Below are 16387 nucleotides of genomic sequence, written 5' to 3'. Positions count from 1 at the left end.
CGGCGGAGATGTGGTCGTTCCACGGCGGAGATGGGCGGCATCGGGGATTCCATTTGCAGACATTAAAAAATCACGAAAATGGAATCGCCTATGTGAGAGGAAGATTAACCTTAGTGACGGCGGAGATGTGGTCGTTCCATGGCGGAGATTGGTGGTATCGGGGATTCCATTTGCAGACGTGAAGGAGGAGATATAGGGTTTGCGTTGTATTTGGGTCTTCTGTGGAAAGACGAAGCCTGTGAAATAGGAGAAATAATATACCACGACAGCCAATTAACAAAGGAGGACAAATTGACAAAAAAAAAAAATATAAACTATACACTTAGGCGCCACGTAGGCAGGCACCCAAGTTTGCCTGCACCAAAGGGGGTGCAGGCGAACGGATCTCATATATATATATATATATATATATATATATATATATATATATATAAATTAAAAATATATTAATAAATAAATATAATATTATATATTATAAAATAAATAAATATATAAATATAATAAATAAAATAAAATATATAAATATTATAAATAAGTATTATAAATAAATTAATATATAAATATAATATTATATATATTATATTTATATATATTTATTTATATTATTTTTAATATATATACGTGGCTTATCGAGTAGCTCGAGCTACTCGATCACATAGTTTCAAAGCTCGACTCGAGCTTGATTGTATGCTCGAACTCGGTCAAATCGAGCTCGAGTCGAGCTTTGACTGAGCTACTCACAAGTTCACGAGTAGGTTGGCTCGTTTACACCCCTATTATAGGATGTTTGCTCCCTGCAATGGAAATATGGAATGGATGCCTTTCCCGTGGGCCGGCGAAAACAGTTTTGTGGACTAATTCAGTTTTTTACCCAATGGGCTATTAATAGATCTCAAGCCCAAATAATAAACCAAGGGCCCATGACACCGAAACCCTAGCTATAAGCTCTAAATATTGAGTTGCATCCAATCCAATCGCCTGTTATTTTTCGTAACCCTAGCAACACGGTCGTCTCAGAGATTCCAAGTAATTTCATCTTCCTTTTTCCTTGATAATTCATCTAATTTTGTACATTCCTGTGATTTTTGTGATTCTATTTTGAGTTTATTATTGAACGACATACAGATGAAGGTGATAGCAGCTTATTTGTTGGCTGTGTTGGGCGGCAACGCCAGTCCTTCCGCCAAGGACTTGAAGAAAATTCTCAACTCAGGTTTATCTCTATTTATCTCTCTGTATGATTCTGTTTTCTGTAATAAAAATAAATGTAGCTACATTTTTCAATTATTGAATATTCATATAGAATATGTTATTTGATCTGATTATGCATATCGGAGTTATTTTACGTTTCAAAATAAATTTAGAATTTTATATCTGGTTTAACTTTTTGTTTGAGAATTTTGTAATCGCTTGGAGCATATCCCTTTTGCTATGCAGCTTTTTAACATTGAATTAGGAAAAGCTTTGTGAACCCATTTCTGTTAATTTTGAAATTTGAAGTTTTGGCTAATTTCTTTAGTTGAGTGATTATTGCATGGCAAGATAAAAGAGAAGGCTTTTTTTGTTACATTGTGTAATGTTCGAAGTTCCAAGATTGGGATCACTGTAATTCAATTGAGGAACGATGAGAGATAAGTAGCTGATTATGTACATCTCTCTGGTCTTCCATTAGGCCATGAAAGAGGAATTTTTTGATTTTAAAAAACTAGCTAGTAGCTGGATAGTCAATGTTAAAGGATAAGAAAGATTGGAGGGTGTTCATCACATTCACTGTTCACTGTTGGGTTTGTACGAACTTCTCATCTCATTAGTCATTATGAGAATCGTTTGGTCTTTTCCCAGCTCTGTGGGAGAGGGGGGGAGGCTTGTGCCAAATCCTCTAGAGTTTAGTGTAGTTGCCAAACTATCTAATGAACTTTGGAGCATTCTTGTTTTACGCCATCAAGATTTGAAGTATGTAGTTTCAGTGGTTTGAGAACTTGTTAAAATAAACTTGTAGGTTTAGTTGCTGATTATGTAGTTCCAATTATGCAAACATTACAATTCATTTAAACTTCTTCAAAAAACACTAAGTTTGGTCTTACTGCTCTTTGTAGTGGTATGTTTTTCCCTTTTATATGAGTCTCTAGACATTAATATTTTTAAAATATCGTTCTGCCATGTGTTTTAATTGATCGGATTTTCAGTCTATTGTGTTTAACACTACGTTTGTGAATTTTATTCCATGCACTAGAATCAGTTTTCTGACTCTAATTTTATTGACCTACTGCTTTTCGGTTTCAGTTGGAGCTGAGTGTGATGATGACAGAATCACCTTGCTATTGTCTGAAGTTGAGGGCAAAGATATCACTGAATTGATTGCTGCTGGAAGGGAAAAGTTGGCTTCCGTGCCGGCAGGTGGTGGGGGTGCAGTTGCAGTTGCAGTTGCTGCGCCTGCTGGTGGTGCAGCTGGTGCGCCTGCTGCTGCTGAAACCAAGAAGGAAGAGAAAGTAGAAGAGAAAGAGGAGTCCGATGATGTAAATTATCTGGAGTCTGGACATGACCATATTATGACTTATTTATTATGCAAGATTTGGACAAAATTTCTCATGTCTAAACATATATATATGTTTGATTGCAGGATATGGGCTTCAGCCTCTTCGACTGAGAGCGGGTGCCACAATCGCCTTTTGCCTGAAGCCGCCAAATTCAAATCTTGTTTTTCCATTTCTGGTATTAGGGAATCTTTATTTTAAAGAAACTGATAGTTTTAGAGTGGTGCTGTCTCATTTTGATATCTAAAAGAGTCGTGGACAAAATCCATCAAACTTGAGTATTTCAACATGATTTTAATCTTGATGTTCTTTCCGGGAAATTCTATGATCCTCCAGGAGTACTCCCTCTATGTTCAATGAATGACTGTCCCCATTTTACTTTTTAATTTTTTTATTTTTTGTCCTCTTTGTTCAGTTTTTTTTTTCCTTTTGTTTTTATAGTTTTTTTTTATCTTTGTTCTTTTTATTTTATCTATGTTTAGACATGAACGGTTGATTTTTTTTCCCCTTGTCATTTAATACATAAATTACGATGATAAAAATAAAGATAAAAATATCCATAAAAAGCTAAGTTGTTATTTCAAATTTGAATTTTTTTATTAAATTAAAAATGATAAACCTCTCTCCGTTATCATAGATCTTTTCAACAATTTTTTATGGGTCCCACTTTCAATTTTTTTATTTTAATTCCAAATTTATTTTTTATTTATTTATAATTTAATTTACCATATCTTCTTAATTTATATCTTTACTTTTAAAACTTAACAATATTTAAATTTATTACATTAATTTTTATGATATTAATAATTTAACAAAAATTAACTAAAAAACAATAAAAATAAGTATTTATCGTCTAGTTTAAATAATTTTGAAATTTATTTTAATTAAAATTAAATTACATAAACTAAGAAAATAATATTATATAAAATGGTGAAATAAAAAAACAAAATACAAAATAAAAAAAGTACCCAAATTTATACCCAAAAAAAAAAGCAAAAAACAAAACAGAAAGCAAAAAAAAAATAAAAAAAATGCAACAGGCAAAGGGTCCCGCCACCCCTGCCTGACACGCGCGAGTCCCAACATGGGGAGTGCAGTGCGCTTACAACAAATTTTAAAAAAAAAAAAGAGATAAACCGGTCCCAAAATCTTGGGACCGGTTTATAGGAAAAATTATAAACCCCACCCCTGTAATGGGGGTGGGGTTTATAATGGGAGGTTTATTTTTTTATAAACCTCCCATTACGGATGCCCTTAGAGTTTGTAATGAAATTTAACTAAAATACTCATTATACTCATTTTATCCCTTATAACTCAAATTTAATTATGGGTAAAATGAGTGTTATTTATATTTTATCAAAAAATGACCCTAATTTAATTAGTATGTATTAATTAGGTCATTTGTAAAATTTTATATATATATATACGATTTATGCGCCAAACTTTTTTCAAAGTCTTATCATTTTTTAGTTTAAATTTTAGCATTTACAGTTGAATTCTTATTAGTAAATATTAATGATTAAATATTGAAAGGAAAAAAAATCAAATTTATAAAAAAAAAAATAGTAAATAAAGAGAGAAAAAAAAATCAAATTTATAAAAAAAAATTAGTAAATAAATAGAAAACAAATAAAAACAAATTAACCGTTCATGTCTAAAAAATAAATAAATAAAAATAATCAAGATCAAATAAAACCATAAAAACAAAAGGAAAAAACTGAACTTAGAGGGTGTTTGGGAGAGCTTTTAAGCTCTTAAAAATATCTTTTAAGTTGTTTTAGAGCTTAAAAGCTCTCCGGATCTGTTTGGTAAATTTTTTTAGAAACAGCTTATAAGCTGTCAAAATAAGTTGTTTGACAGCTTATAAGCTGTTTTTAAAAAAGTAAGGGGGGAGGTACTTTTTTCAAAAAGATCTTATTTTAACATTTTATCTCTCTAAAATATCCTTAAATATTTTAATAAATTTTCACCATATTCTTTACCCATTAAATATTAAATATTATTTTTTTAAAAAAAATTCAAATCACATAAATTTTTCTAAAATAAAATATTATAACAATTTTATTTTTTAAAATATATGTTTATTCTAAAACTATTTTCATATATGTATAACTCGAAATATTATTTTCATATAATTATACCTTTTTTGGTAATTTCGACGATAAAAAGATCTTATAATACCAAACACATCAACATCTTTAAGTTATTTAAAATAAGTTTATCCAAACACTTTAACAGCTTATTTTTAAAATAAGTTCTAACAGCTTATAAGCTCGTAAAACAGCTTTTAAGCTCTAGGAGCTTATAAGCTCTTTTTAATAAGCTTAGCCAAACACCTCTTAGAAGGGAAAAAAAAAAAAGAAAAATGGACACATGTCATTCATTGGGTATAGGGGGAATACTCCTCCCGGAAGAGCATAGAATTTCCCCTTAAAAACTGAAGTCCATGTAAACTTGTAGTTGTGATCAAATAATCCCCTTCTAGATACATGTAGCAGCACCCCAAAAAATTATTTAGCGACTAAGGTATTGTTTGGTTTAGTGTATTATTAATTTATGTTTAACTTATCTCATTCAATCTCGCATTATTTTTGTCATATTATTTATCTATTTATTAATTATTAATTTTATATCAATTAAATCAAATAAACTATAATCTATCCATCAAATCAAATAATATATTAACTATTTTTTATTTTTAATTATATTATATTATTTATCTATGTATTAGTTATTTTATCACTCAAACTAAATGATGGCTAAAAGAAGATGATTCACAGTTTCCATCGAGAACATGGAGAAAGTAAATAAATTCGAAAACTGTTGATTTCTGGATAGTAACAGGTGTTTTCTGAAGCAATTGAGGCAAAGGCGATTCTAGATAGCAACAGGCGTTTATCAAAAGAGTTTGATTATTTTAATTTACTTTATTCGATTTTGAAAATTATTTAACAAGTTTTTTTATTTTTAATTTTAAAAAATAAAATATTTTTAAATTTAATGTAAGGAATTGCAAAAATACGGTTTTAATTTTTGCAACGTCACCTCATGCTGGTAGCGGACGCTGCCAGCACTCATGCGCATGAGGGCTTTTATATAATTAATAATATTTTGTAAAATTATTATTTATTTAGTAGTAGAATGAAAAATTTTTCTCAAAAATATAAATTTTAATTTTCGAATTTGATGATCGGACTAAAAATTATTAAGAAAACGAAACAAAAAATTTACGGTTAAAAAATTAGATTGATTAAATAAATTTGTTTTAATCAGATATATTTATAAAAAAAATTATCTAATCTAAATACACATATTGTCATTAAATTTATTTTATATTTTTAAATATAAATTTTATTTTTAACTTAAATTTTGGTTAGAAGAGTTATATATTTATTTTAATTTGTTTGTATTTGTGGAGGTTCTCAGTTATGTGGATAAATTTAGAGAAGTTTATTCAGATCTATTCGGGCCGAATTGATGCAAAAATGCTATTAAAAAATTTCTCAACCCGAACTCGAGCCGAAACAAGATCATCTAAAATTGTGAACTCGAACCGACCTGAATATCTCCGAATTAATATTCTAGATCTATCCATAGAACTAAAGGACTTGCAGAGATCCAAACGAATTAATGTAGTGTTTGTAACCTTTAAAAATAATTGATTGTTGAGATTATCTTAACAAATTTGTTAAGATAATCTCCACAATCCCTTATTTTTAAAGGTTGCAACTTGCAAACACTACCTAAAATAAGTCAATAACTCCGCTAACCAATTTTTTAATAAAAAATAAATTTTATATTATAAAATATGATATAAAATAAATTTATCGAAATATTTTTATTTAGATTAAATAATTTTTTATAAATATAACTGATCACAAACACATTTATTTAATCAATTTAAGTTTTTAACATAATTTTTTATTTTTGAGTTTTAACTAATTTTTTTGTAATTTAACTGATCACAAAGTCCTCCTCATATGCAACATTTTATTTTTATTTTTTTTAGTTTTTGATTTTTAATAAATTATATAATTAATAATATTTTTTAAAATCATTATTTATTTATTATTGATATGATACTTTTTTTTCAAAAATATGAATTTGACGTCAGCTAAAAAATTATTAAGAGACAAAAACAAAAAAATTACGGTAAAAAAATAAATTGATTAAATAAATGTATTTGTGATCAGTTATATTTATAGAAAAATTAGTTAACCTAAATAAACATATTTCGATAAATTTATTGTATATCATATTTTTTAATTTAAATTTTATTTGTTTATTAAAAAAACTGGTTAGCGGAGTTATTTTTTTTTTTTAAGGGTAATGCTACATGTACATGGAGGCTTACACGTTGGATTATACATATCTTTAAAATTACATGATTATCCCTCCATTTGCTTTGAAAAAAATCTTTCAAAAATGCATGTAGGACAATCATGTAATTTTAAATGGCATGTGTAATCCAACGTGCAAGACTCTGTGTACATGTAGCATTACCTTTTATTTTAATTTTTTTGGATCTTTGCAAGTCTTTCAGTTCTATGGATTTACTTGGAGGACTAATTCGAATATATTCAAGTCGGTTCGAGTTCATAATTTTTGAGATGATTTCGTTTCGGCTCGATTTCGGATTGATAAAATTTTTAATAACATTTTTGCATCAATTCGGCCCAAATATGTAACATCCTCAACCGATGAAGACGTTACACAACTAACATGACCTTAAAAGAAGTCCGAAAAATAAAATTTTCGAAAGATGTATGCATACATCAACCTCACTTAAAACATTTCAATATAGTTTACAAACCAAATCACGACAATTTGAAACATAAAACTTGTTTTTTTCAATCAAACATAACAACATTTAGTTTCATGGCCTAGGTGTTTTAATTAAATGATAATGGGCTTGAGTAATTAAAATTTACTAATGGGCTTAAGTTAGTAATTTAAGTGAACTCATTAACTTGTCATGAGCCTTGTTTCCCGCGAGAGCTATCTGGACTATTTATGTTGGGCTAAGTTGCTAATGTGCCAGTTTAGGTTAATGGGCTTAAGTTAAGGGGATAGCAATTGGACCAAGTCCGTGGTAAGTAAAATAGTTCGTAAATATAATATTTTACAAGTATGATATGTTAATGAAAAATGATTTAAATATATATTTATGAAATAAATTTAATGATAAAGAAGATGATTTTTAAGCTCATGCCTCATGCATTTATTTTAGAACGATTAAGGACATGTAAAAAAAAAATTTTGGAAAATTGATGTGATTGTGACAACTCATGGGATTGGAAGCGGGGATACCGGGCCCTGTGAACTCTCCACTTATGTTTATGAGCTTATGGATCCAGCGGTAAGGGTTGGTGAACCCCGCCGCCGCGTACGTTGGTTTCTAGATTGATCAATCGCTTATGGTTATGCTCACACATCACTGATATGACTTATATTGATGATTTTACGATTATAACATGTCGTATTTATATTACATATTAAGATAAGATTATGATTATGTTTAAGACTCAGCAATACACATATGTTTTACGAGTATGCATGCATAAGACACCCTCATGATATTTTGTATGATACGTGCTTGCATGTAATCTTATTATATGATATTTGTTAGCACTGGATAAAACATGGTGTATCTCTAGGCTCATTAGATTTAAATGGTGCACGTGAAGATGATACTATAGTTGAGTATGTGGTCCCTACTAGTGGTGAGTGCGTCCGAGCATCCATGACAGCTAGCACCCATGACCATTGCATGTTTATGATACAATTTATTATGAGATTTTTATATATCATTTCATTTACGCATATGATTACCACTTTTCACTGATTTGTATGGTTTTGAGATTGTAGTGTATGCATGGGATTTGACGAAGGACTGTGACTTACTTATTTACGTTATAAAACTTGCATGCATGAGATTTTAGTTATGCTTAAGTATTTAAATTATTAATTGCATGCAAACGGTTATATTATTGTAACGCCCTCAACCGATGAGGACATTGCTCAACTTACATGACCTTAAAATAAGCGCGGAAAAAAAAACTTTCGAAAGATGTATGCATACATCAAACCTCACTTAAACATTTCAAAATAGTTTACAAACCAAATCACGACAATTGAAACATAAAACTTGTTATAAGTAAATATCTTTGCAGAATCTATTCTATCATCAAATGTGATTGAACTCACAAGTTTAATTTTAAATATCTTACTATTCACAAAATCTCACGTGAAATGTTGTTATAAGTAAGTTATATGAGAAAGATATTCTATTTGAATGAGTTTAGACTCGTACTTATACATAGAAGTCTTAAAATGAGTTATGTCCATTAAGTTGGCCTGTTCCGTCATACCAATTAGATGACTTTGATTAACAATTTTTCAACTCGTCTAAAAGGTGAACCGCCCTGCCCTATCTAATGGTGGGTTATGATGGATTGCGGGTTGACTCGTCAAACCAGCCAAATTACACATAAGTCAATCGGGTTGGTCAGTTCCGCCATCTAAAATAGGTGGGTTAGTATTTTTCAAAACCGCCTAAAAGTTGGGCCGGCCCCCGCTCTGCTAGCCCGTTTTGACATCTCTACTTGCACACTATAATATAATACTTTTGACATAAAACTAATATTTTTTGTTGAGTCAAATAAGAGATTTGTCTTAAAAAAAAAAAAAAAAGAAGACAAAAGTGTAATATCTATTGAGAAACCTAACAAATATTTGACTTCTGCAAATATTTTCTACACCCCTATTGAGAATCTTAACAAATGAAGGACCTAAAAGACACTCAAATAAACAAAGAGTTCCTAATTACAGGACAAGTTCCAATTGGTGGCATTCACCGGGTAACTTGCATGGAAAATTGATGAAAACTCGTACGAACTATTGCAACATTCGATTATAATAAAGCGCCTTTAGGTGGCGCATATAGAACACTTTCTTCATTCTTGCATGTTCCATTGCGTTGAACCTGAATAGGAGCGCGAAAGCACAGATGCTGTATTCACATCCCTAAAAAAATGCAACCTTGGACTTGAGTAAGTGCACAAAAGTGCAAATGGCATGCACATCCCTCAGAAAAAATGCACGAGCTAGATGCTCAATGTTTTTCTTCACAAAAATTTTCAGGATTTGGTTTCGGTTAAAAGCTCGGTCTTTGTCACTCAGCTCTCAACCTCAAAATTTCTTTAGCTGTTCTTCGCCTAAAATATGGCATGTTTTCCTACGGAAGGAAGATACAAAATAGATCTTACATTAGTAGATAGCATCAAACAGGAAATTGTGAGACATAAGAACCATGTGTTCACTTACCTGGCTAAAGCACAGTCCTATATCTCTGCTATAGAAGTCGGCATACTTGAGCATGAACATGCCACAGTCATACCTATTGAAACACACTACATATAAGAAAATTGAATTCAAAGCAAAATCTACTTCCTTGGACGGATAGGTTTTTCCCAATGGCAGGGCCATCACATTAGAAAAATATTTTCTTTTCCAATGGGAAGAATTTCGTCGTGAATGGGAAGGATCTCTTTGAAAAATATCATTCCATCAGTATGATTATTTAAATTATTTAATTTAAATGTCATGTTCCCAGGAGAAAGATAATTTTAATTTTAAATTTCTTGCTGTCAAAGGAGAGAGGGTTTCGGGAAAAGTTCCAGCTCCTACCCATTCTCCTGCTCTGGTAGGTCCTCAACAAATTCTTCCTCCCATGAACTAACATCAATGTCTTTGCCACTCTTGTCCTTCGCCTCATCAATGTAGTATCTAGCCTGCATTCAAAAATTATATAAATGCACTTAAACCGATAAACAAGATGAAATCCAGACTGCAAATAAAAAATGGCATGAATTGATAGATCAAGTATTGCTCCCCTGCATCATGCAGAAATAAACATAGAACGCAAGGTACAGCTAGGAGATACGCCACACCAATTGTCTAAGAGATGTGGTGAAGTGAAACCTACAGCTATAAAGGGTGTTTAGATCCCAATTATTATCTATAAGGACAACTTTGCCTGTGTGTTTGTGGAATAAAATCATTTGAGAAGAAATTTCAACTAGTTATGTTCCCAGTTCCCCTAAAATAGGTGATGAACATGCCCCAATCAGAGACGAGGATAGAAAGGTGAAAGAAGAAAAAAAATTCGAAACACAAGATAGAAATCCATTTCGGCTATACTCATTTAATCATTTAAGAAAATCAATAGATGAAAAATTGGAGCGTCCTGAACAATAAGGAAAGGTACCAGCATTTTCATCACTTTGTTATCACCCCCTTTGAGTGAATCAAGGTACTGAAACTTTTCATCTTTCTTGTTGATAACTGCTAAACACCAATGGTTTATTTTGTGGATAGGCACAAAAATCTACAAAATAAAAAAATGAATGAGCTTAACTTAGACAAGAGTAGCCTTGAATAAGGGTATTATTCAACTCAAAAATAGCCTTGAAACTATACTTTATCACAGTCTAGGAGGTTATAGCCAAGCTTTTTTGGCGTAGTCCATCTTCGAACTGATTGAAAATTGTACCCTCCTTTACCAGCAATTAGCTGAGAAAAAACATGCAACAAACCAGATATAGAAATGTAAAATTATACCAATAAGAACATTGTCACGTCAAAAAATAATAATAACTGGTCATAGGTACGTCTCCCCGCATAATAGAATAAATTGAAAGGACTGCTGTGTTGAAAAATGGAAGAACTTAATGGGGTGGGCGTACATACCTTTTTATAAAAGAAAGAGTTAAAGAAATGACATTTCAAAAACTTTTGTGGTTCCCTCTTTTCCCGTTCTTTCAGTAATTCTACATACAAATTAATAACCTGCATACCAAAAGGTGATACTTCATAAACCTAATCATATATCTCGCTACATGCATAAATGCTTGCTGAAAATTACCTCATCGTTGAGCCATCCCCCTGGTCTCAAGCACTGAAATTTTTCCCCAGTAATATCAATGTTTGAAGTCTCATGACTCACCAAAACCTTTCCCCTGTTGAAGTTGGACAAGAATAAAAAGGCCTGACTTGTAGGTAGAACACATATAAATACATTCAATCGCAGACTTCAAACTAATACCTATTGGACTAATACCTATTGGATTTCAATGACAATGCATTCGTCACATCGTCTTCTTCCTCTACACTAAGAGGAGCAAAACATTCTTCTGACACATCCTATTTATAGTCGAATAACAAACCCAACATTAGAAACAACAAAAAGTCAATACCCAAAACAATACAAAACATAGCAGTAAATAGCAAATGGGAAAAAATCACTTTCCAAGAAAAAGTAAGATGGGAAACCATACCCTCATTGCTTCCCTCGTATCCTTGACAGGTCGCAATAACAGATGTCTTCGAAGCTGCATTTCAGTAAGTTGTATTTCAGCAGCTAAGCTATGCAGTTTATCGTTTCTTCTAAGTGAATAATCATACAGTGATTTATGAGCTGGAACAACAATATCAGCAGATTCGTGCCGAAGCTGCATTAAGTTCATCATCTTCTCCACAACATCCACCTTGGCATGCTCATTACTTAAATCTGTAACCACCGAAGAATTCAAGGAGTGCAGTTTTTTCTTCACTATCTCTGCTTCCTCAACACTCGAATCATCAGAAACAACAACTTGGTTCTCCTCTTCCCCATCAATCTCAATCGGCTCTTTTTCATTCCCTAACCGAAGTGACACGGCAGCCTCATCTTCGGTAGTGTACCTCAAACTTTCCAAGGCACGGTTCTTTGTGCTTTGATATCTTCCAAGGAGAATTTTCATTTTATCATCTGAGCATTCTTTAGAAGCAGCACGAATCTTACCTCCATCTATTCTATGCGAAAACCCGAATCTCTTAATCCTCACGGGGGCCTGAACTTCTCCGTAAGACCCAGTTTTAGAATCTGGATACTGTTTAATTCTTGAAGCCGCAGAATTTGAAGGCCTTTGATCCATGGGAACTGAAAGTCTGTATTTCTTCAAATTGCGAGAATGGTCAAAAGGAGCTGCAACTGAGGCTGGTGAATGTTGAAAATACTCATTCCCTCGTTTTCGGCTGCCAAATAAAGCTCCCATAGCAGAAAAATGGCGAAAACCCTAAACGGGAAAATTCTTGAATCATCAAATTGACACGGGCTTTTTTTTAATGAAAGAGGAAATTTTAAATAGAAGCTCCAATGTTGGAAGGAAAATTGGTAATCGTTGAGATGAATTTTAGGCTCCCCGGTGCGGATGGATTCCTCTCAAGGGTTAAATGTGCGAGTGAAAATTGGGAAAATGAAGGCATTTGTAAACATTTTTTTTTTTTTTTTTTTTTTGGTTACCAGACTTTTGAGTGATGATTCTTCTTCCATTCATTATTTTCACTTGCTACTTGCTATTTCCTACCCTCATTTTCCTTTTGAGTTTATTTTTAATTAGTGCTTAATCTTAATATTTCAAAAAAAAAAAAAAAAAATCATATTCAAGTCATATAATTTTATAATAAAAACCGATAATATTGTGAATTTAATCATTTATATTTAAAAAAGGTAATAATAAATTAATATAAATAATATAGAAACATTTCCTTTTATTATCATTGAGAACTATCTCATAAACAAGCATAATAAATCAAAATCTGATCGAATGAAACACAAAGTCCAACATCAAAAGAAATCACTTTGCACCAATCACTCCACAGAAAATCAAAGGAAAAGGCCATCAAACACACTCGCGGCAGACAGCATTAACATCACTCTGATTTATTCACAGTGTACCGGAATGTTCTTGTACTCCCCATCGCATTGCCCAACGTTGTATTTCTCACTTGTTCGGTTGCAGGATGACGATTCTTGACTATGGTATTCAACCTTGGTCTATCATATTATGTCACGTAAACTCATCTCAGCATCGGCCAGTGGTTGTCCTGCATAAAGCTGCAGCTCCCCTCTCTTCACCACAATGGCACTCATCGCTTCGGATTTTACTGCATCCTTAAGTTCCTGGAACAGAATGGTTGCATAAAACCTAAGCAGAACGGATGAGCAAAATATCAATAGACTGATGTAAGGCACTTACTTTGACTGTTAAAGGAACAACATCAGCTTTGAAGTCTTCCAGATCTTCGAAGAAACATTGCAGAATGTAACAGAAATTGGTTGCATCGGCACTGTCCTCGAAAGCAACAAGGTGCGATAAGGATCCATCTGTGCTGGGAGTGTTCTTCAGGGTATAAAGTCCTCGCCCACCCGTATCATCATTGCCTCTATACATAAGAATACCCTGAATTGAACAAGGGAGATTTTATTCCTTCATCCACATTTCTGTTAACAGCTTGCCATCCAAAAGAGTTCATCGCAAAATCCAATCTCAGATATGAAGAGCAGTGAAAGCAACAAAAAAGACAACGCAAAACATTTATTCATTCCATTTACATACTAGAACGTATGGAAGATTGGACCACCAAAATTCAGAATCACTTTCATGTTTCTTTGCACCAGAGTTCTGTGCTGATATATTTCTTGAGAGTTCCTTGCCTCTTGATACATCTGACAGCTCATCAGATACCACAACAACCTCCACTGCTCCCGATTCTATCGACTTCACAGCTTCACCTCTTGAATTTCTTGATTTCTCGGGTGCAAACCCTGTAAATTGATGTATTGGTTTTAAAAGTTACTGAGTAGTTACAGTATTCATTTACTTTCACAACAATTTAGCAGCATGACGTAAAGTTCACAGAGTTACATGCAATTTCTACCACGTTTATCCGTCAACAGCACAAAGGAGAAGAAACAGGTGTCATCATCACAAAAAACAGAAACAGCCAAAGAGTTCTTAGTTCTTACCATATTTGATATCTGGATTTTGAAAGAAACCACTGGATGAGATATCAAAAGAATTTTATTTATTTATTTATTTATTTTGACAAAAAGATATCAAAAGAATTTAGGAGTTCAAAATCATAATACTTTCTGCTTAAACACAAGCTGGCTATTAGTTCCGACAAGAGATTCCAAGAGCATTACCAGCCACCCCCTTGGGTTTCAGAGCAGCAGATCTCTTTACTTTTTTGGATGTCCCTCTTTCTTTTTCCACCTTCTTCCTTGTACTCTTGGAGATTTCCGTCAACTCCACAGTACCTTTATTTTTAATTTCTTTCACCATATGAACTGAATCATTTCCCTCAGAATCAACATCAGCCAGGTCTATATGCTTTTCTTCACCCCCTAAATCAACTGCATCGTTACCAACATTCCCAATTCTCAACAACTCGACCCCTTCCTCAGACTCTCCAAATTTCTTAGCTTCGTGAATAGAATAATCATCCGAACCCCCAAAACCCTTTGGTTTCTCACCCTGATTACTCGACAAATCTTTAAACTTATACTTTTTCTTGAATACCAATGCTGCATTGCCCTCTATCTCACTGAACTCGTGTTCTCCAACCCCATCTTTTCTCTCACCCTCCCTCCTCGAGTGCCCAATCAACGCAATTGGCGATCTGTCGCGTTCATTCTCGAGTTTCTTTCTCAACTTTATTAATCGATTGTCGACCTCCCAATCAATCCCAGTTCTATCGATTTTTCCAGCATCCACACCATTCTCATCCTCCCTAACTAGACCATCATTCTCTGACTTGTGCCTTTCTTTCTCTCTAGCCTCCCTTGCCATTGTTCGAATTTCCTCGATTTCCCTCTCCATTTCCACTTCACCGCCATAAACAGCTCCATTTCCAATACCCACTTGCCAATTCACGTTTCCATTGGAAAAAAGGTTCACTCTTGATTCAGCTTGTCCATTTTCCGTCACTTCCACACCAGGATCTTCTCTATTTCCATTTAGATTCCCATTTCTGCTGCCGGAGTCAGCTGACCCAAATACCCAAACAGCACAAACAACCTGGAAAACAAAAGCCCCTGTCAACCACAACCCATACTTGAAGATAGTCTTTTTATCTACCAAACCGACGCTTCCAGTTCCAACAGCTGGAATCCCAACAGTAGGCTCTGAAATCCCAACCTCCTTCACCACTTCGACTTCTTGAATTTGATGATTCCCAGATTCTGGATTTTCAGACTCTTCGAGTTCTTGAATTTCCTTAAGCACGGGCTCTATAACTTGTTGTAGAGGGCGAATGGAGGGGTGTCTTAGGGTTTTGAGTAGTTTCTGCCGGAGATAGTTTCTTCTCAGGGTACGCTGCCTGGGGAAAGAAGTGGAAATTGCAAATGTTGTTGTGGTGAAGCGGCTGTCGCTATGGCGGAGGCGGGAAGAGGTGGCCGTGTAGTGCACAGCCGCCATCATACACAAAGTCACACATATTTCAAGAGCTATTTTTTTATATGATTTCACTATAAATACCAACTGGCGTGGTATCGATTGCGCCGCCGACTGTGGTGGGTTGATTTCTAAATTATCTAGCTAAATTTAGTTAGTTTGTTTATATATACATATATACTGGTGTTTCAACGCACGTTTTGCGTGTTTTTATCGTCTATTTTATATATAAATTGTTTTTTTACTTAAAAAACATTAAACAGTTTAAAAAAAATAAAAAGGAAAAAAAAATTGTTAAAGGATAATCTGAAAATTTTGAAATTGGAAACAAAAAAAAGAAAGAAATATTGAAAGCGGAAAAAAAAAGAATAAAAGCTATACGAAAGCGTACCCACCACCATATATGACTCTATAGTTTCTTAACTTTTCTAAAAATATACTAACACGTTTTCAATTATGTCTCTCTATTAACAAAATATTTTCCTGATATGTCCTCTACACTAAAAATTTTCTATACTATCCTTATATTAAAAATTTGTATTAATATTTTCCTATGACTCAAAAATAGTATCA

The 16387-nt window shown here is 32.9% G+C and overlaps 3 protein-coding genes across 3 annotated transcripts; 1 reads left to right on the top strand and 2 right to left on the bottom strand.

Moving 5' to 3' along the window:
• Positions 1-955: 955 nt before the first annotated feature.
• LOC140874663 (large ribosomal subunit protein P2y-like) lies at positions 956-2920 on the top strand. The gene is made up of 4 exons (XM_073278019.1): positions 956-1026; positions 1126-1213; positions 2284-2516; positions 2621-2920. Exons 2-4 carry the CDS (start codon positions 1126-1128, stop codon positions 2645-2647), a joined length of 348 nt encoding a protein of 115 aa, XP_073134120.1. The 5' UTR covers positions 956-1026; the 3' UTR covers positions 2648-2920.
• Positions 2921-9196: 6276 nt separating this feature from the next.
• Positions 9197-12904, bottom strand: LOC140888292 (ubiquitin-like-specific protease ESD4). Its single transcript, XM_073295979.1, has 9 exons — positions 11873-12904; positions 11656-11738; positions 11461-11554; positions 11286-11384; positions 11016-11108; positions 10804-10923; positions 10224-10327; positions 9861-9933; positions 9197-9771 (listed from the first exon to the last, which is right to left on the bottom strand). The coding sequence occupies exons 1-9, from the start codon at positions 12629-12631 to the stop codon at positions 9709-9711; spliced, it is 1488 nt and encodes a 495-aa protein (XP_073152080.1). The 5' UTR covers positions 12632-12904; the 3' UTR covers positions 9197-9708.
• Positions 12905-13103: 199 nt separating this feature from the next.
• On the bottom strand, positions 13104-15942 carry LOC140889930 (uncharacterized). Its single transcript, XM_073297679.1, has 4 exons — positions 14566-15942; positions 13976-14184; positions 13616-13819; positions 13104-13539 (listed from the first exon to the last, which is right to left on the bottom strand). The coding sequence occupies exons 1-4, from the start codon at positions 15839-15841 to the stop codon at positions 13417-13419; spliced, it is 1812 nt and encodes a 603-aa protein (XP_073153780.1). The 5' UTR covers positions 15842-15942; the 3' UTR covers positions 13104-13416.
• Between the last annotated feature and the right edge of the window lie 445 nt (positions 15943-16387).

The sequence above is a fragment of the Henckelia pumila genome, chromosome 1 (genome assembly GCF_033568475.1).
Source record: "Henckelia pumila isolate YLH828 chromosome 1, ASM3356847v2, whole genome shotgun sequence".
Lineage (NCBI taxonomy): Eukaryota > Viridiplantae > Streptophyta > Magnoliopsida > Lamiales > Gesneriaceae > Henckelia > Henckelia pumila.
This window is presented reverse-complemented; position numbering and strand designations above follow the sequence as displayed.

Coding starts and splice junctions, on each gene's coding strand:
- LOC140874663 (XM_073278019.1), top strand. CDS start 1,126: ATGAAGGTGATAGCAGCTTATTTGTTGGCTGTGTTGGGCGGCAACGCC. Junction 1,214..2,283: donor GAAGAAAATTCTCAACTCAG/GTTTATCTCTAT, acceptor TTTCGGTTTCAG/TTGGAGCTGAGTGTGATGAT. Junction 2,517..2,620: donor AGAAAGAGGAGTCCGATGAT/GTAAATTATCTG, acceptor GTTTGATTGCAG/GATATGGGCTTCAGCCTCTT.
- LOC140888292 (XM_073295979.1), bottom strand. CDS start 12,631: ATGGGAGCTTTATTTGGCAGCCGAAAACGAGGGAATGAGTATTTTCAA. Junction 11,385..11,460: donor GGGGATGGCTCAACGATGAG/GTAATTTTCAGC, acceptor TTTGGTATGCAG/GTTATTAATTTGTATGTAGA. Junction 9,772..9,860: donor TAGGACTGTGCTTTAGCCAG/GTAAGTGAACAC, acceptor TTCCTTCCGTAG/GAAAACATGCCATATTTTAG.
- LOC140889930 (XM_073297679.1), bottom strand. CDS start 15,841: ATGATGGCGGCTGTGCACTACACGGCCACCTCTTCCCGCCTCCGCCAT. Junction 13,820..13,975: donor CCAATCTTCCATACGTTCTA/GTATGTAAATGG, acceptor TGTTCAATTCAG/GGTATTCTTATGTATAGAGG. Junction 13,540..13,615: donor TTGTTCCTTTAACAGTCAAA/GTAAGTGCCTTA, acceptor ATTCTGTTCCAG/GAACTTAAGGATGCAGTAAA.